The sequence below is a fragment of the Scyliorhinus torazame genome, chromosome 13 (assembly GCF_047496885.1).
Source record: "Scyliorhinus torazame isolate Kashiwa2021f chromosome 13, sScyTor2.1, whole genome shotgun sequence".
NCBI lineage: Eukaryota > Metazoa > Chordata > Chondrichthyes > Carcharhiniformes > Scyliorhinidae > Scyliorhinus > Scyliorhinus torazame.
Window position 1 is genome coordinate 57,151,477 of NC_092719.1, and position 20,334 is coordinate 57,171,810.

At 48.8% G+C, this 20,334-nt stretch overlaps 1 protein-coding gene and 1 non-coding gene across 2 annotated transcripts in view; both read right to left on the minus strand.

The window, feature by feature from the left end:
- LOC140387617 (coiled-coil domain-containing protein 87-like) overlaps window positions 1-20,334 on the minus strand; it is a 160,872-nt gene that overhangs the window by 136,014 nt on the left and 4,524 nt on the right. The window contains exon 2 of the mRNA XM_072470809.1: window positions 6,545-6,740. Within this exon, the coding sequence (XP_072326910.1) occupies window positions 6,545-6,728 (184 nt within the window). The 5' untranslated portion in view covers window positions 6,729-6,740. The remainder of the gene's footprint in view (window positions 1-6,544; window positions 6,741-20,334) is intronic.
- LOC140388668 (U6 spliceosomal RNA) lies at window positions 17,706-17,812 on the minus strand. Its single transcript, XR_011934240.1, has one exon. It is a non-coding gene; the product is annotated as a U6 spliceosomal RNA (small nuclear RNA).

Sequence of the window (20,334 nt, forward strand, 5' to 3'; positions counted from 1 at the left end):
AGTGACTCCAGTGTCACAAGCTTCCACAGCAAGCTCGTGGACAGACTCCACAATTGCAGAAATGCAAGACTCCAGAGCGCAGTCCTTGCACGGACAAGAAGTGACTCCAGTGTCACAAGCCTCCACAGAGAGCTCGTGGACAGCCTCCACGATAGAGGCAACGCAAGACTCCAGAGCGCAGTCCTTGCACGAACAAGAAGTGACTCCAGTGTCACAAGCCTCCACAGAGAGCTCGTGGACAGTCTCCACGATAGAAGCAACGCAAGACTCCAGAGCGCAGTCCTTGCACGAACAAGAAGTGACTCCAGTGTCACAAGCCTCCACAGAGAGCTCGTGAACAGCCTCCACGATAGAAGCAACGCAAGACTCCAGAGCGCAGTCCTTGCACGAACAAGAAGTGACTCCAGTGTCACAAGCCTCCACAGAGAGCTCGTGGACGGACTCCACGATGGAAGGAACGCAAGACTCCAGGGCGCAGTCCTTGCAGGAACAAGACCATGAGGGTCTAGCAACCTCTCCTGACCAACCAGCGGCAGACGATGCAAGTCTGCCATGCTCACGTGAACAGCAAGAAGGCTATAACAGCCTACCATGCTCCACTACACAGCAGCATGAACATGACGGTCTCTCATGCTACAATGAAGGGCACAGCGCTGAAGACTGTTCAAGCCCAACTGAAGACAAGCCAAAGGAATCGCCTCGTCCAAGCCCGAAAAAAAAAAGGTTTATGCGCTGACCTTCAGGATCATTATAGCCGAACAGAGATTAATAATGCTGCACGGCCACAGAAGGATGTTGAGGATTTGCTAACGAAATTAATTGAATGTTTAACTTGCAAGGAGCAGACTGAGAATTGCCAATGGTTTAGTACGGATCGAAAAAATGGACAAGACATTGATCCTCAGGTAATGGAAATAACACAACCTGAATCATATCTACAGCAGGGACAAATGTCTCCCTTCAACACAACACCGCAAAATCCCAACTTCGGAGACCAGCAGTTAGTCAGTAATGACTCTTCAAACCTTATGGGGAACATTAATTGCATTGAACCTATACACGCTCCACTGATTATTGAGCAGAACATTGGAGCAAGAATCCTGAGGACACCGACATCGAGTAGCCAGATAACGAATTTAAAACCCACAGCAGTTTCAAGTGAACCAAGTGTGCTTTCCACTAATGGTGAAGATGCAGATAAGGTCGACCCGATTATCCATTGTACCACACTAACCCCAGTGATTAAGCAGTTATGTATGGGGAGTATAATGTGGGCAATTGAGAACAGTAAAAGAGAGACTGTGACCATGCCAGTCCCAGCAAAATCAGACCCAGAGACCATGAAGGCATGTACATTAGACAAAGATACATATGAGGCACCTGAGAAGAAAAGTGAAACGGAATGTTCTTTGGAAAATAGTACAATGTCGATAGAAACATTGGATCCTATATTCGAGACCATACCTATGGGAGAATTTGGGGGTAATAAACAAGGTTCTGCAATGTCTGGGGGAAGATTTAAAATTCCAAAGAAGAAAAGCCCAAATGAAGGACAACGGCAAGACAATGACAGTCCACCGACATGGTGTGCACCACCAGATGAAAACTCTGACAATTTACCCAACCCTAGTGAACAGCAAGCTGCTAATGAGGATCTATCCACGGGATGTGAGACGAGTGACGACAGCATCCCACTTCCCATGCAAAAGGTGCAAGGTGACAGACCTCGCCTAGTGCGTACCGAGGCACTCGACGATCACGGTGGGACCACTGACGACTGCGGTGGCAGCGCACCGCTTCCACCCTCGATGGCTCGACCCTCTCCACTGGTTGGTGCATTCCTGCATGTTCCGACTCCAGAAGTGCAGCTTCAGGGAATCTCGGCTGCCTCCAGTGAACCTGTTGGGACTCCGGACGGGGGGCATCGACGGAAGGCAGACCGGACTCCAGATGGGGAGCAGCCAAGCGCCGACTCTGATTCGCGGACGCCAGACCTTGCTCCGGACGGGCGGTGTCGCGGCCTCGGTGATGGCACGCTCAGGGTGACGGCGGATGCCACGGCGACAGGGAATGGATCGCGTGGCAGTCCCACTGGGTCGGCAGTGGCAACCAGCACCGGCGGTCCAAGATGGACACACCAATTCGCGCCATCGCCAGACGTTGATGCGAGCAACAATTCTCTCTCCAAGGCGACATGCTTCGACGTTTCTCTGCGGAGTCGCCCTTCCGGCACAGCAGGTGGCCGGAACCAGCGTACACGGTCTCGGCCAACTTCCACATCTGGCACAGTCATCGCCTTGCATGATATTAGTGATGGTGCTACTTCGATGGCAACGACCCATCGGCTACAAGATGCCGTCCACCACAAACATAAAAAGAAAAAGACTCCACCTTGTTCCTGGCATGCAGGGCGGATGGATTGGTGCGTCGGCGCAATCAGCGAGCTTTGCGCCGCCTTCCACGCTCGCAACTGAACCGTACGCACACGCCGGATCCTCCACTGGTTCCCAAGGATGACTTCGTGGAGATGCCACGGATCATGCCCCTTCCATCGCCACCAGAACCGAACCACAGCCAAGGCACCACTAACAAAGATGTTGAATGTTATATTTGCACGAATGAAAAAAACCAAGCACTGCACGAAGTACAACAAATGGTAAAGTAGAGACTTCGGCAACAGCATCACCTCCAACAGTCCAAGGTGAATCAGTGTGACCCCAAATCTCCACAGCTGAACCGGCTTGAGGACCAGCCCATTCTTGAGGCGGTCACCCATTAGACTGGACTTATAACGCTGTTCATACGTTCAAAAAGTCAAACACTTCTGTATTATAACCTGTTGTTGTTTATTGTTCCAGATATCGTCTGACCAGACCAATGTTCAAGTTTTTTTTTTTTTTTCTCTCGCATCCAAGTTTTGTTATGGTACAACCTTGTTAGTGTGACGCACCCGACATCGCCCCATGTAAATAGTTACGTCATATACACACGCTCTACATAACACACACACACACACTCTTCGATGCACTCACGACACAATTATATTTATAACCACGTAGGCACATATCTTTGTAAAAAGGGGGGATGTCATGATATTCAAACACACACATCATGATAGACACACCAACAGACAAATCAGAACACACAACACCACAACCAATGACAGAAAGATATAAAAGCACAGACACGACCCCCGGTGGTCAGTATTAGCTGCAGAGGAGAACCAGGACACATCTGTTACCAAACACACTCAGGGAGACAGCACGTGCAGAGTATCCAGACCGAACTGTATTATAAGAGTTATAATAAAATAGAGTTGTACCACATACAACTGTGTTGGCTCATCTGTGCACCAGAGCACCCAACACCACAATGACGGCTGTGAGGCCTCACTGGTGGTCTCCTCAGAGTCCTCCTCTTCAGTAGTCAGGGGTGGCAGGCGAAACTGATACCAGAGAAGAGGTGGTAACTTACCCTTGAAGTTCTATGGAGGTTGTTGCTCTTCTTCCGACATTGGACGCTGGTCCTCCTGGTTATGCTGCCCGCACTGACAGCCAATGCCTCTGCCATTGCCTACCAGGCGGTACTGGTGACCCTGCTGCAGTTCCTCTCACGTACTCGGGGGAACAGTATGTCCCGTGTCTCATCGAAAGCGGCGAGAAGTCTGGCCAGGTCGGCATCACCAAAGCGAGCAGCAGGTCTGCGCACTGTCATGCTTGCATGTTGACTGGGAGTGAGTGGTGAGGCAGCATTTAAAAGCGAGACGCTGAACATAGAAAATACAGCACAGAACAGGCCCTTCGGCCCATGATGTTGTGCCGAACCTTTGTCCTAGATTAAGAACAAATGAATCTACACCCCATCATTCTACCGTAATCCAGATAGCAAGACACCCAGTAATGGAGAGAGGCTCATGGAGGCTCATTTCAGCACTAAGTGCCGTTAAATACAAGTAATGGGGACTGTTTGCGAAGCAGGTTAAGGGAATTCTTTGAAATATTCTGCCCAATAAGTCTCTCCAACGCGGCTGTCAGGAAACACCCCGCCAATCATGCCCAAAATTACCCATTTTCCGTTAAATCGCACCCTATATGTTTAAAGCTCCCCATTAGATTCAATTTTCACTCTTGGGAACCAGGGGAAGGATAGACTCAGGCCCGCCAACCCTGGAAACAGATCCTAGGTGGCAACTGGGGCGAGCAAGTGCCAAGGCCGGTTGATGTGAGGCTTGCCCAGGTTTTCTGGAACTATGATTCACATCCCCTCATTCCCATGTCACCCCCAAGCCAACTTACGCACCCCCCCATCCATCTCCCATGGCCCTTCACTCCCATGCACCTCCATGCCAACTCATGCTCCCACCTAACCCCCATGGCCCCTCGTATTCCCTTGTCATCTCGCCACTTGCTCAGCATCCACCATGGGAAGACCTCAGGAGCTATGTGGAAATGATAAAAGTAAATTATTACTAAATAAGATGTTTCTCTCACACATTTAATAATGGAAAAAATGTCCATTCAAGAAACCCATTCAAAAATTTTAAATATCCTCAATATGTTATTCTCTTATAGAAACAAAAATACTTCTATTCAAACCCCACATCGAAGGCAGCCAAACATTTAATAGCCTACTTAAACTGTCAATATAACTGTGAACTCAGAACACTCTGCTGAAATAAAATAAGTTTTTGAAACACAGCCAAACATCCATAATGTCATAATAATAGCCCTTGGAGAAATATCAACTAAGGATTGTATTGAAACTACATAATCAGATGGATTTCTTTCTATCCTACACCAGATAGTCGTCAGCAAAGAAATCCAGCGTAAGTTTTTTAATTCTCACTGATAGCTTTAGCCTTATTTTTTTTCATTGTTCAAGAAAGGGGAGGAGCAGAATTGGGGAGTTTAGGGGGAGGGCAAGTGTGAAGGTGGCTTGGGTTATGGTGGCATGTTGGAAGTGACAAAGGGTGTGTAGCATCGAGTGGAGTGTCTGCAGTGTGCACACCTCCCAAAGGACATAACTCCTACCTTCCTGCCTTTTAATCAGTTTTGTTAAAATCCTAGCTACCTGCCCATGCCAACTTTACTATTCATGGACAGTGTGATATTCAGATAAATTGGCTTGTTAACAAGCTCAATTGCCCATTTATTACCTTCAAAATGCTGAGAGGGCTGCCGATTTAGGTGCTTAGAACCTAGCGTTTTATGAGGAATGGGGCTGGTTGGGAGGGAAGGCGGTAGGCTCGCCACCCATCATATTTTATATATCACGTCCCCCACCCCTGCAATAACTGGCCTGGCAGGGGGATCATAAAACCTAGCTCCATAACACTTAAACTGAGCTTATCCATCTTCAAGAGAGCTTCTATCTACTCCATCAGTTGTTAACTCCAACATTACACTCCCACACTAAGTCCCTTGCAACAGCCAAAATAGGGTCTGTTTGAACACAGCACTAAGCCCAAGTGGTCCTGCTGAGTTCTGGTTTCCCTCCTGTGTGATTCATACTCTACCTCGTTCCATGTGTTGGCAAAAATTGGGCCAGTCAGAAATGGAGGTGGGACTTTTCAAATTGATCCCCCCCCCCCCCCTGCCTTCCCCCCAACCACCATTTTAATGGATCTTTCCCAAATCTGACCTTTGGTCTGTGCTATGAATAGATATTGCTCAAGGAGGAGTGTTCCATGCACATATCCAAGGATGATCTGCTAAATGCATATCACACTCCAATATAGCACCAGACCTAAAACTGCCTGATAATAGCTGGGTTATTTTCCCAAAATACTTTCTCTTAATTCTAGGATACGAGTTCTGCTCATCAGTCACTCAAGGGCAACTAACAAATGATTTTTAATTATTTTGACACTAATACATTATACTGGCAATCGGGCAGGGTATACAAATTGTTTTCATATAATCGCATCTGGTACAAGCAATGGGGACTGTTTGCGAAGCAGGTTAAGGGAATTCTTTGAAATATTCTGCCCAATATTTCTCTCTTAGCTTCACTAAAATGGACAATCTCATCATTATCTCTCTGCTGTTTATGGGATCTTGCCAAGCACAAACTGGCTGCACGTTTCCAATATTCCAATTTTTCTTCTAATATTTCCTTTGCTGCATGTGATTGTTGCACTGCATGGTCTCTTAAAGATCTCCGCATGGCTGAGTATGAACACAATTTAAAGGAACCACTTCTAGTGTGTGACCTTTTTGTTCCCTGCACGGTAGGTTTTGGATTGCTGCAGACCGCAGTCCAGCGCTGCTTAGATGGAACATCAGTGACTGCACTTCACTGGCTGTAAAGTGCTTTGGGACATCCTGAAATCATGTGAAAGGTACTTTATAAACGAAGGTTTAGTCTTCTTTTGTCCTTAAACTCACCCTCTTACCCACAGCACCACACAGGAGAAAAGGAAAGGAAGACTTTTTGTCATACTGCCAAAATATATATCCAGCGCAAAGACAATTTTGCTTGCTGTAATAAAATGAAGCATTTGCAGAAACCAACATTTATTTGTTGTAATATCATGCCGGGGTACCTGGTGGTTTTACGTCTTCAGTGTCTGATGTGAAGAGACTCAGAGGTTCCAGTATGTCTTTATATCGTTGGTGGAACTCCTTAGCTGCAGCTGTGCTTCGCACTATAGAATAGAAACCATTTCTATTTGATAGCTTCTTGTTTTTATCTTCCATAATTGTTCCACCAAGAGTGTTAGTCTTCATTGTAGGAAATCACTGTTGAAAAGAAAATAACCAAAATGTATTTTCAAATGGTCCAAATTTTAGAACTTGCCAATTTTTAAAAATGTAAAAATCCTGCCTTATATTTGCACCAGTTGCAGGAGTAAAGTCAACTTCCACATTTATATTGGTGACACTCAGCTCTAGCTTTCCATCACCATCCTCAATTTCAACTGAATGGTTTGACTATTGTCCAGAATTATCTTATCTGAACTTTACCCTACGTACAGGATTTCATATTGCTGGCAGTTTCTGATTCTCTGATACCGGGGTCCTTCAATCCTTCAAGTGCAGACTTTTGAGTTTGGTTTGGGGGGGGGGGGGGGGGGTGAGGAGGATGTAAGCTAGGTGGGTGCGACAAGAATACTGATGCATTGCCACCTTTTTCATGTTTTCTTCTTTTTTTGTTATTATTGATTTATTATTTATTCATTAACTGATGGTTATGACAACCCCGCCCCCCCCATCCCCCAAGTACCTGAAACATCTTGGGCCCACTGCTAATTGGCCCAATTTTGGAGAAGACTGCTAAAATCCTAATGTCTAAAGTCATCAGTATGCCAAAAAACAGGCTAAGATCCAAAATTGCAACTTAGAGTGACGTCAAAAAAGAGCAAGACACACAAAAGCAGGCTTTGTCCGCATACTGGGGGACCCACTGGGCGTAATAGAACTTGCCGCAGATGGTGACATTGTCCAAGTACGGAAATGTGGCCCTGAGCCCGTACTGGTCCACCATTCGGTCCATTGCTCTTTGGAGCACCGAAACCCCAATCGTGACGCCAAAGGGGACCCGGAGGAAATGGAAAAGGCGGCCGTCTGCCTCAAAAGCCGTGTAGTGGCGGTCCTCCGGGCGGATTGGGAGCTTGTGGTGTGCAGACTTCATATTCGCCGTGGCCACGTAGACGTCTCGGACGGCGAGCTCCATGTGCTGAGTGGCCATAACGGCCTGGTAATTACAGTTGCGGGCGAGGGCTTTGAGGTCGCGTAGGTAGTCACTTAGCGACTCCCCGGGGCGCTGGCGGCAAGTGTTGAAGACATGTCGCACGTAGACCTTGTTCACAGGCCATATGTAGAGACGTTCGAGCAGCGCGAGGGCATCTGTATAGGAGGCGACCCTCGTCGAGCTGGACAGAAATGCGATGGCTCACCCGTGCGTGGAGGAGGCTCAGCTTCTGTTCATCAGTGACGATGGCGTGGATGACGCGGCGAGGTAGGCCTTGAAGCATCGAAGCCAATGCGAAAAAATTTATTTCGCCTCCGCGGCCTGCGGATCGAGTTCCAGTCTGTCAGGTTTGAGGACTGATTCCATAGTTGTATTTAAGCTGATTAAATTGATGCGACCATCAATTCACTCAAAGACACGAGGAGAAGTAAACCGCGGTTTTAATCAGCTTAGAACAGTGCCTGCCTGCGACTGGTACAATACTGGGAACTGCCTGCAGGTCAGCTGTTCTTTATACTTCCTCTTAAGGGGAGGAGCCATGGGCGGAGCCCATACATGCCCCAACATCCCCCTGTGGGTGAAGCCACACAATGGCCCATAGGTGGAGCCCACAGGGTTAACAACATAACACAACAGCAGAACATGATACAAATGCACTGGTGAATTATTAGCGCTATACATTCACCACAGTGTGCACACTAACACCACGAGTTCAGTGTCATTTTGGCTGCGAAGGGGGACAAGGCAGGGATGTCCTATGTCTCCTCCTTTGTTTGCATAGGCGATCGGGCTATTAGCTACCGCTTTGAGGGCCTCGAATATGTTGAAAGGAATTGTTAGGGGTGGAGTAGAACACCGGGTATCCCTGTATGCGGATGACCTCTTGCTGTACGCAAGGGTCCCGAGGCCAATTATGGGGGACATCGAGGGCATATTGAAGAGGGTCAGCTCCTTCTCAGGGTATAAATTAAATTTTGGGAAGAGCAATTATTTTGTGGTTAACCCTTTGGGGGAAGGAGCTGGATTGGGGGGAGGGTGCTGTCGTTCCGTCTGGCTGGGACTAGCTTCTGGAATCTGGGGGGTCTAGGTGACTCGGGATTGGGCGTGGCTTCGCAAATTGAATTGCACTTGCCTGCCGAGCAGGGTCAGGGCGGATCTACAGAGTTAGGACAGCCTTCCATTGCCCACTGGTGGGCTGGGTTCAATCCATTAAAATGAATATCTTGTTTTTATTTCAATGCCTCCCAGTTTTTCTGCCCAAGTCATTCTTCCAGGGGATGGAGCGGCTCATAGCAGGTTACATATGGTTGGGGGAAATCCTCGGATTCGGAGAGGGTCCTACAGCGGGATATGCAGGCAAGGGGGGCTGGCACTGCAGAATTTGAAGTCTTATTATTGAGTAGCCGAGCACGGTGGCGCAGCGGTAAACATGGCTGCCTCACGGCGCCGAGGCCTCAGATTCGATCCTGGCTCTGGGCCACTGTCCGTGTGGAGTTTGCACATTCTCTCCGTGTTTGCATGGGTTTCGCCCCCACAACCCAAAAATGTGCAGGCTAGGTGGATTGGTCACGCTAAATTGCCCCTTAATTGGAAAAATGAATTGGGTACTCTAAATTTAAAAAAGAATTATTGAGCAGCCAATGTGAAGAAGGTGGCGTGGTGACCAGGAAGCTACCTGGGTGCCAATGGAGTCAGGGTCATACAAACGGTCTAGCTTGGAGGTGCTGGTGACGCAGAGTCTGCCGTTTGCCCCGGCAAAATATTCTTTGAACCCGGTGGTCGTCTTCACCTTGAATATATGGCAACAACTTCATCAGCATTTTAAGCTGGGGGCAGAGTCAAGATGGGCTCTTATCTGTAGGAATCATTTGTTTGTACTGCCGAAATTGAATGCCACATTTGAGGGGCTGGAGAGTGTGAAGATTTGTTTCTGGAGGCCCAGTTTGTCAGCTTGGAGGATGATGCGACCGTCAATTCACTCAAGGACTCGTGTCGGAGTAAAACAGTGGTGTTAATTAACTATCAACTTTGCTTGCCTGCAACTGGTACATACGGAGGACAGTCCCACAGGCCAGCTACTCTTATACTCCTTCAAAGGGGTGGAGCCCGTACATGCTCCAACATCCTCCAACATCTCCCCCTGTGGGTGAACCCATACAATGACCCACAGATAAAACTCACAGGGTTAATAACATAGAACATAACTGGTGCATTAACTGTATTTACATTCACCACATTTTTAAAAAATAAAGTCCGGCGGGGGTGATGGGCACAAGTTCAGCCGGTCCGGCGCCCAGATCGTACTCTGCGACCACTGAAGCTCTGGTGTTGCAGCCGCTTCAGGTGGCTGGGGAAGTGGGTCCGGTGCAGCCCCAGGGGTATACTCCGGGAGCGGCTCTTCCTGAGCTTCATTCCTGCGGACTGGTGTGCCGGGTGGAAGGGAGCGCGGGAGCCAAATGGGCGCGGGGGCGCTGGGCACGGGAGAAAGAGCGGGGTACAGCGCAGGGGGTACTGTGGATGTAGTGGTGGTGGAGCCTGCGGGTGCAAGGTTTCGGAGGGAGACGGTATCCAGTCGACCATCGGGGTGCTCAACATATGCGTAGTGCGGGTTTGAGTGCAGGAGCTGGACCCTCTCTACCAGGGGATCGGTCTCATGGGTCCGAACGTGTTTCCGGAGGAGAACCGGACCCGGTGTCATCAGCCAGGGTGGGAGCGAGGCCCCCGAGGTAGTCCCCCTAGGGAAAATAAACAAGCGGTCATGAGGAGTCTGGTTTGTGGCCGTGCAAAGGAGGGACCTAATAGCATGGAGTGCATCGGGGAGGACTTCCTGCCAGGGGGAAACCGGGAGATTCCTGGACCATAGGGTCAGTAGGACGGTCTTCCAGACCGTCGCGTTCTCCCTCCCCACCTGTCCGTTTCCCCGGGGGTTGTAACTGGTAGTCCTGCTCGAGGCGATGCCTTTACTGAGCCCCTGTCGCTGTGGACGTAGTTGGGGGAACCAAACAGGGAGAAGACACTGTGCAGGGCTCTGATAACAGTGGGGGTGGTCATATCGGGGCACGGGATGGGAAACGGGAGAACTCATCAATAATATTGAGAAAGGAGGTATTGCGATTATTCGAGGGGAGGGGCCCTTTGAAATCGATACTGAGGCGTTCAAAGGGCCGGGGTGCCTTCACCAGGTGGGCTTTATCTGGTCGATAGATGTGCGGTTTACACGCCGCACACATTCGGCAGTCCCTGGTTACAGCTTTGACCTCCTCGGTGGAGTAGGGCAGGTTGCAGGCCTTGATATAATGGGCGAGCCGGGTGAACCCCGGGTGGCAGAGGTTGTCGTGGATAGCCCGTAGTCGGTCCTCTTGCGCACTGGCACATGTGCCGCAGGACAGGGCATCTGGGGACTCGTTGAGCTTCCCAGGACGATATACTATATCGTAATTATAGGTGGATCATTCGATTCTCCACCTCAAGATCTTATCGATCTTGATTTTGCCCCGCTGCGTATTGTCGAACATGAAGGCTACCAATCGTTGGTCGGTGACAAGGGTAAACCTCCTACCAGCGAGGTAGTGCCTCCAGTGCCGCACGGCTTCCATGATGGCTTGAGCCTCTTTTTCGACTGAAGAGTGTCGAAGTTCAGAGGCGGTGAGGGTGCGTGAAAAAAACGCGATCGGTCTGCCTGCTTGATTGAGAGTGGCGGCGAGAGCGACCTCTGATGCGTTGCTCTCCACCTGAAAGGGGACGGACTCATCCACCGCGCGCAACGCGGCTTTGGCGATGTCCGCCTTGATGCAGTTGAAGACCTGACGGGCCTCGGCTGCCAGAGGGAAAAGGGTGGGCTTAAATAGTGGGCGGGCTTTGTCCGCATACTGGGTGACCCACTGGGCGTAGTAGGAAAAAAATCCAAGGCACCTCTTGAGGGCCTTGGGACAGTGAGGGAGAGGGAGTTGCAGGAGGGGGCGCAGACGGTCAGGGTCGGGCCCTAGGACCCCGTTCTCCACGACATAGCCGAGGATGGCTAGTCTGATTGTGCGGAAAACGCATTTCTCCTTGATGTAGGTGAGGTTGAGTTTTTGGGCGGTTTGGAGAAATCGGTGGAGGTTGGCGTCGTGATCCTGCTGATCATGGCCGTAGATGGTGACGTTGTCCAAGTACGGAAACGTGGCTCGCAGCCCGTACTGGTCCACCATTCGGTCCACTGCCCGTTGGCACACCAAAACCCTGTTCGTGACGCCAAAAGGGACCCGGAGGAAATGAAAAAGGCGGCCGTCTGCCTCAAACGCCGTGCAGTGGCGATCCTCCAGACAGATTAGGAGCTGGTGGCATGCAGACGTCAGATCCACCGTGGAGAACACGCGGTAGTGAGCGATCTGATTTACCATGTCTGCAATCAAGTTGCGTAAACCGGTTAATGGTCTGGCTGTAATCAACCACCAGCCGGAGCTTCTCCCCGGTCTTGACGACCACCACCTGAGCTCTCCAGGGGCTATTGCTGGCCTCTATGACTCCTTCCCGCAAGAGACGCAGGATCTCAGACCTAATAAATATTCTGTCCTGCATGCTGTATCGTCTGCTACGAGTGGCTACTGGCTTGCAATCAGCGGTGAGATTAGCGAAGAGGGAAGGAGGGTCGGCTTTCAGTGTGGCTAGGCTGCACACAGTGGGTGGGGGCAGGGGTCCGCCAAAGCTAAGCGTCAGGCTCTTGAGATTACATTGAAAATCGAGCCATGAGAGGGGGGCGCAGAGGTCTGGGAGCACGTACAGCTGGAAATTAGTGTACTCAGCGCCCTGTACTGCTAAGGTTACCGTAGTGCACCCTCGGATTTGTACCGAGTGCGACCCGGAGGCGAGGGAAATTGTTTGTTGCGCCAGGAATATCGGGAGCGAGCAGCAGCTTACCAGATCCGGGTGGATGAAACTCTCGGTGCTCCCGGAGTCAAACAGGCAAGGTGTCTCGTACCCGTTAACCCGGACGGCCATCATTGAGCTCGAGGTGCTTGGGTCGCGACTTGTCCAAGGTGACTGCGCTGAGTTGAGGGTAACCGGCGGGGTGGTCGGCTGTGCTGGGGCGGCCCCCCGGTGACTGACCGAGCAGGTCATACTCGTCGAGCGGCGCAGCAGATGGCGTCCAAGATGGCGGCCCGCGTAGATCAAGCGTGGCGGGCATCGAGGAAGATGGCGTCCAAGATGGCGGCCCCCATGGATCGCACGTGGCTGGCCGCATCGGAGAGGATGGCCAAAATGGCAACCCCTGTGAGTCGCACGTGCTGTGCGGAGTCGGAGTCGGCAGGCACGCTGCCACATTGCGAGGTCTGCGGGCCTGAGAGTCGGTAGTCCGGGTCTGAGAGTTTACGTGCTTAGGCTTGGCGAGGCAGACCTTGGCGAAGTGCGCGTTGCGGGCCGGGCAGTGCTGTCGAGGGTGTTGAGGCTGGCCGCAAAAATAACAAGGCAACCCCCCATGATGAGCGGGTGGGTGCGCAGCACAGGCCTGTGGTAGTCTCTGGTCGGGAGACCACGAGGGGGTCGAGTGTTCGGCCGGAAATGCAGTGAGGCTCAGGAAAGCGACCTCCAGTGAAGTCGCCAGTTTCACCGTCTCGTCCAGGTCCTGGGCCCCTTTCGCGAGCAGTCGCTGCCGCACGTAATTTGATCTGACTCCCGCAACGTAGATGTCTCGGACGGCGAGCTCCATGTGCTGAGTGGCCGTAACGGCCTGATAGTTGCAGTTGCGCACGAGGGCTTTGAGGTCGCGCAGATAGTCGTCGAGTGACTCCCCGGGGCGCTGGAGTCGAGTAGTGAGAATATGTCGCGCATAGACCTCGTTCACAGGCCGCACATAGATGCGATCGAGGATTGCGAGAGCGACGGTATATGAGGTGGCCCCTTCGAGTTGCACAGAAATGCGGTGATTCACCCGTGCGTGGAGGAGACTCAATTTTTGTTCATCCATGACAGATGGCGTCGATGACGCGGCAAGGTAGGCCTTGAAACACCGCAGCCGGTGTGAAAAAATTTCCTTCACCTCCACGGCCTGTGGATCGAGCTCCAGTCTGTCAGGTTTGAGGGCTGACTCTATAATCGTTTTTGTTCAGATAGTTAATTAAATTGATGCGACCATCAATTTTCACTCAAGGACTCGTGTCGGAGTAAAACAGTGGTGTAAATTAACTATCAACTTTGCATGCCTGCCACTGTACATACTGAGGACAGTCCCACAGGCCAGCTACTCTTATACTCCTCTAAAGGGGCGGAGCCCGTACATGCTCCAACATCCTCCAACATCTCTCTCTGTGGGTGAAGCCAAACAATGGCCCACAGATAAAACCCACAGGGTTAATAACATAGGACATAACTGGTGCATTAACTGTATTTACATTCACCACAGAAGAGTTGAGGAGAAAGCAGTAATTGTGGGTTTGGATACATTCAGGTACTTCCAGGTATGGGATTTTGTTCGGCGGACATTTCCGACATTCCTGCCGCTGTCCACTTTATTGGAGAGGGTACTCTCCTGTGCGGAGTCGGAAGAGGGCAGCACGTCCAGGATATACAGACGGATCTTGGGGGAAGAGCAGGTTTCAGTGGAAGAGGTGAAGGCCAGTGGGATGAGGAGTTGGGTCCCATTTTGGAGGAGCTGCTGTAGAGTGAGACAGCCCACATGGTGAATGCAATGTCATCCTGTGTGAGGTTGAGCTTGATCCAGCTCAAGGTGGTGTTTATGGCGCTCCTCCCCAAGCTCAGAATGAATCGATTTTTGGGGGGAGCATTGAAGATAGGTGCGAGCAGTGTTCGAGAGGGCCCGCGAGCCACACGCACATGTTCTGGTCCTGTCCCAAATTGGTGGGTTTTTGGGGTCTTTCTTCAACACCATATCGACAATCCTAAATGGTGACTTAGAGCCCTGTCCGTTAGTAGCTATATTTGGGGACCAGCCGGAGTTGAGGCCGGTTGCGGGGGCGGATGCCCTGGCATTCACCTCCTTGATTGCTCGGCGGCCAATTCTGCTGAGTTGGAGGCCAGTGACGCCACTTAGTGCCTCACTGTGGCTAGGTGTCTTGATGGAGTTTCTGTACCTCGAGAAGGTCAAGTTCACCGTGAGGGGGTCAATTGATGGGTTCTACCATAGATGGCGGCCTTTCATATTGTACTTTAAGGAATTGATCATTGTTAGCTTAAGGAGAGGCGGAGATGGGTGGGTTGTTGGAGTTGTATTTCCGTCACGGGACATATTGTTACTGTTGACGTTTGGAATTTTTTCTCTTGTTTATACACGTGTTGGTTTTGTTTTGCTTTGTAAATTTTTAATATAAAATGTTAAAAGTTCAATAAAAATATATATTTTTTAAAAACACCCAAAATTACCATTAATCTACTGGTCAATATCCCTGCTATCATTCTGCAGATCAAGCCAGAAGTGGAATACCGTACATCGTGAGTGCAGATCTGATGTATTCATGTATGTCTTATGTTTTTCACAGTAAGAAGTTTTGCAACACCAGGTTAAAGTCCAACAGGTTTGTTTTGATGTCACTAGCTTTCGGAGCGCTGCTCCTTCCTCAGGTGAATGTTCCCTTCCAGTCGGGGAACACTTCAGCAGTCAAGGGCATTCAGCCTCTGATCTCCGGGTAAGCGTTCTCCAAGGCGGCCTTCAGGACGCGCGACAACGCAGAATCGCCAAGCAGAAGCTTATAGCCAAGTTCCGCACACGAGTGCGGCCTCAACCGGGACCTGGGATTCATGTCGCATTACATTCATCCCCCACCATCTGGCCTGCGAAATCCTACCAACTGTCCTGGCTTGACACAATTCACACCTCTTTAACCTGGGGTTACCCCATCTCTGGATCTGTAAAGATTTAATCACCTGCTAATGCTCGCATTCCAAGCATTGTTTGGCGTCTTTGAATCTGTCTATATATATATGTTTCTGGAACATACCTCTTCATTCACCTGAGGAAGGAGCAGCACTCCGAAAGCTAGTGACATCGAAACAAACCTGTTGGATTTTAACCTGGTGTTGTAAAACATCTTACTGTGCTCACCCCAGTCCAACACCGGCATCTCCACATTATGTTTTTCATGTATGGAATAATCTGTCTGGACTGTACGCAGAACAATACTTTTCGCTGTACCTCAGTACACGTGACAATGAATCAAATCCAATCCAACGTGGTATGTCGCAATCTACTACACTTTTTATGCTGAAGATCACAATGTAGACCTCAAGGGATCTGTCTCTATGCGATCTATGCTAAGAAAGATATTGAGACTGACAAGGGTTCTGGTCAAACACAAGTATCTGAAGTTTCTTACTAGCAACAATGATTTACAGCTCTGCGTTGACCTTGATCTGCCTGGGTCTGATCAGTTACATAGGCTGATTACTTGACTATATGCCTGACTCATAAGATGGGGCTGCACGGCAGCATAGTGGTTAGCACTTCTGCTTCACAGCACCAGGGTCCCAGGTTCGATTCCCGGTTTGGGTCACTGTGCTGAGTGTGCATGTTCTCCCTGTGTCTGTGTGGGTTGGCTCCTGTTTCCTCCCACAAGTCCCAAAAGACGTGCTTGTTAGGTGAATTGGACATTCTGAATTCTCCCTTTGTGTACCTGAACAGGTGGCAGAATGTGGCGACTGGGACTTTTCACAGTAACTTCATTGCACTGTTATTGTAAGCCTATTTGTGACAATAAAGATTATCATTAAATTATTTGGAGTCTTGCCGATACAGGGTCACAGGCAATAATGAGTATCGAACATAGAGGGTGTACTTTTATACTCCAGCCTCACACATGGTGATGTCACAGGGATGTCACTATGCAGCTTCTTAAAGGTACATGTCATTGTTTGCCTTGGCACACATACAATATCACAAGAACAAGCAGGTTTTAGACAAGGAAGGAGCACATGTGATCAAATTAACCACTTTCATTGAAAATGGTTTTCAAAGGAAGCAGCTGAAAACAGAGGCAATTTCCCTTGACCTTGTGGTATTATCATAACTGTAAGAACTGCAAGGGTTAATGAAATGTCTAGAGTAGCCACCAGAGGGAGTTACAGATACAAGTATGTACGTCATTGATGCTAAGCCTTGTGAGGAAGACAATAGTGCACGGGTTAGCAAGAGACAGACACAAGTATTGATAGTGTGAGTAAGAGCAGATCATAGTTTATAACAGTTTTAAGATTAGTTGTAGATGAGTGTAGTTTATATGTTAATAATCAACTGTGTATTATTTAGGAGTACGTGTTGAATCCAGATTAGTAGTGTTCATAAATTTATAGCTTTGTTCAAGTTCAAGCTATTTTGTGGTCTTTGTGAACACTACGCCGCCCATTGTGAATTTAGCAACACAACGAACGTCACAGACTTCACTGCAGCAAATGAATTAGTATGGCCAATTGGTTTAATTGTTAAAACATAAAGAGCTCTCCCTCCTCGTGTTACTGACGCCACTGAACTGCTACTCCGGGGCAGGCAGTCAATATGGATGATATGATAACTCTTATGAGGATCACGGGGGATCATTGATTGATCTCCCCTTGGGCTTCGTAGAAGACGTTTGCATGGTGGGCGGCTGAGGCTCGTTAGCGGGACCTTTAAATGTAGCTCCCAGACCCGGACTGGGAGTTCCCAATAGTCCTGGGCTGGGACGTTTCTTTTGTGTGCCATGGTAGCAGCTTTATTTTCAGTTTAAAATAAACTTGTTTGGCCTTTCACTCTGTGCCTCTTGGAATTATTACATTGGCGACGAGGATCAAGCACAGGATTCTGAACCGCCTTTTCGAAACTCTCCAATGACAACTTAGGTAATAAACAAAGCAAAAATAAAAGCGCGGAAATGTCCATTTGGGAATCTCAGCCTTATGTTGTGGTTGAGGAGGACTGGACCCAGTATGTAGAACGCATGATCTACCTGTCCCCCACCAACAGCATAGAAGGGGATGACAAGACAAAAAGTTATCATTTTGACAGCTTATGGGGCCCAAACGTTCAGCATTATTTTAATTTTTTTTTAAATATGGAAGGCTTCAAGAATTTGTGTGTCATCCTTGTTCAGGGGCCATGCTAATCTTCTCTGTATCGTTCCAAATTTAGTATATGTGCTGCTGAAGCGAGCACATGTTCAACATAATAAGAGTTTAACTTGTCCTGCAGCTTCTGACATTAAAACATTCAACGAGCTGTGGAGCTAGTAAAGAATGATAATCACCCAAAGTCATCCATAATCCTCCAGCGTTACCAATTCAACAAAGCTGGCAGAACCTCTGGGGTACCCGTAACAGAATTCCTGGCTAGATTAAGAAAGCCAGCTGAATACTTTGAGTTTGGCCCAACCCTGACAGAGATGCTTATCGACCGGCTAGTGTGGGAGATCAATAATGTTGAGATACTATCAAAATTATTGGCAGAACCCACCCTTACCCTCAAAAGGGCTACAGATTTAGCACTATTCTTGGAGAACATTAGGAAAGGACCCAAAACTCCAAGAGATGATGAACATTAACATTCTCAGACTTCGGAGGGAGCTCATACAGAAAAGCCAGCATTCCTAGCGACGGCTCCCACGTGCCTCACCCACCACCAACTCAACATTCAGACAGGACATTCTGACATCTTAAAAGATGGCCAGATACACATAGAGGTACCAGGGAAGCCTCCCCGGAGGACTACAAATGTCAGCCACTAGGCTACTGTAAATGTGGACAAAGGACGCGACCCAAGCAAGGCTGCCAGAATTAGCAGTGCACACGCCCAGGCCAGAAGCCAAAACCACCGAAGCCCCGGGCCTTTCAAGCCTATCAATAGAGGATGGAACAATACAGCTAAACTGTATCATCACTCCTAAGGTTGCCCTGATAAAGGTAACACTCTTGGTCAATGATCATTCCCTAGAAATGGAGGTGAATATGGGAGCTGGTGTCTCCGTTGTTGGGGAACAGATCTTCCAGCGTCTCTGGGTGGGCATCTTGCCCCAAGGCCTGTGTGACACCAGGGTCAAGTTGGCCACATATACAGGGGAACCATTGAAGATTATGGAAACCAATATGACCCCACTTACCTATGGGCAGCAGAATGGCCGACTCCCGCTTAGAGTTGTACGAGGACGAGGATCCAGCCTCTTAGGCAGAGACTGGCTCCAGAGGGTCCATCTGGACTGGCTATAAATTTTTAAACTAGGAACCGGAGAACTGCAAGAGGTCAATGGCAAATACCCCAAAGTATTCTAAATAGGCCTTGGTAGAATAAAGGGAGCAAGGGCAAATATTTCAGGGCACAACCAGTCCCATATGCTTTACTTACCAAAGCAGAAACCAAACTCAAACAGTTAGAGAGCCTCGGGATAACATTTTTTTTTAAATGTTTTTGTTGCGTTTTTTGTGGTATACAAATCAAGGATAAGTATGGACAAACAGGAGGGGACAGAGGAAAAGGAAAAATATTTACACATCGGTCGGTTTAAACTATTTACATACCTACAATTTTGTTCTTTCTCTTGCATTATTTACAGTGGTGATTTTGGTTTCCTGTTTTTCGTTCCCCACTGGTTTATTAGTTTAGCCTCGGGATAACATGACCAGTGAAGTTCGCAGAGTGGGCTGCACCAGTCGTCACTGTCCTCAAGCCCAACAAGTTGGTGCATCTTTGAGGGGACTATAAGCTAAAGGTTCATAAATTCTCATGTTTAGGTCAGCACCGCATGCCACGCATAGAAGATCAATATGCAAAACTGGCAAGGGTCAAATCTTCATCAAACTAGATATGTGCCATGCCTACTTCTGCTAAAACTAGACGTGTCATCCAGGAAATACGTGATGATTAACACCCATAAGGGTTTATACAAATGTTCACGCCTGCCTTTCGGAGTCTCGTTGGCATGCGCCACTTTTCAACATGTGATGGAGAACATTCTGCAAGGGCTTCCTTAGACAACGCAGTAATCACAAGGGGCCACAGAAAATGAGCACCTAGCAAACCTGAAGGTGGTTTTGCGATGATTTTTTGACACAAGTGTCCATCTCTAACGAGAAAAATGTGTGTTCCGGGCAGGCATAGTGATCTAGCTAGTGTACCGAGTCAATTAAAAAGCCCTACACCCTATGGAGGATAACGTCACGGGCTTTCAAAAAGGCACAGGCCCTGCAGAATACAACAGAATTAAAATCTTTCCTGGGCTTCATAAACTTCTATGGGAAATGTATCCAAAATTTGGCCACTTTATTGTCCCCCCTGCACACTGTTAAAAAAACACCAGAAGTTCTCATGGCAGGTGCTGCAGGATGAACCCTTTGCGAAGGTGACACAGCAGTTACTATAATCAAACATCCTGGCTCATAACGACTCCAAGAGAGAACATGTGTTGCCTCTCCATACGGAGTAGGGGCAGTACTTTCCCATTTATGGGAGGATAGCAGAGAGATCTATAGCATATGCATCCTGGACTATAGCGGATGCGGAAAGACGCTACTCTCAGATCAAAAGAAAGGAATAGCTGATATTCTTAGAGTGAAGAAATCCACCCATATGTCTACATCCAACATTTCACAATCATAACAAACCATAAACCCCTGCTGGGTCTTTTCATAGAAGATAAAGCAATTTCCCCCGTTGCCTCAGCTCATTCCAAAATTGGGCATTACTGT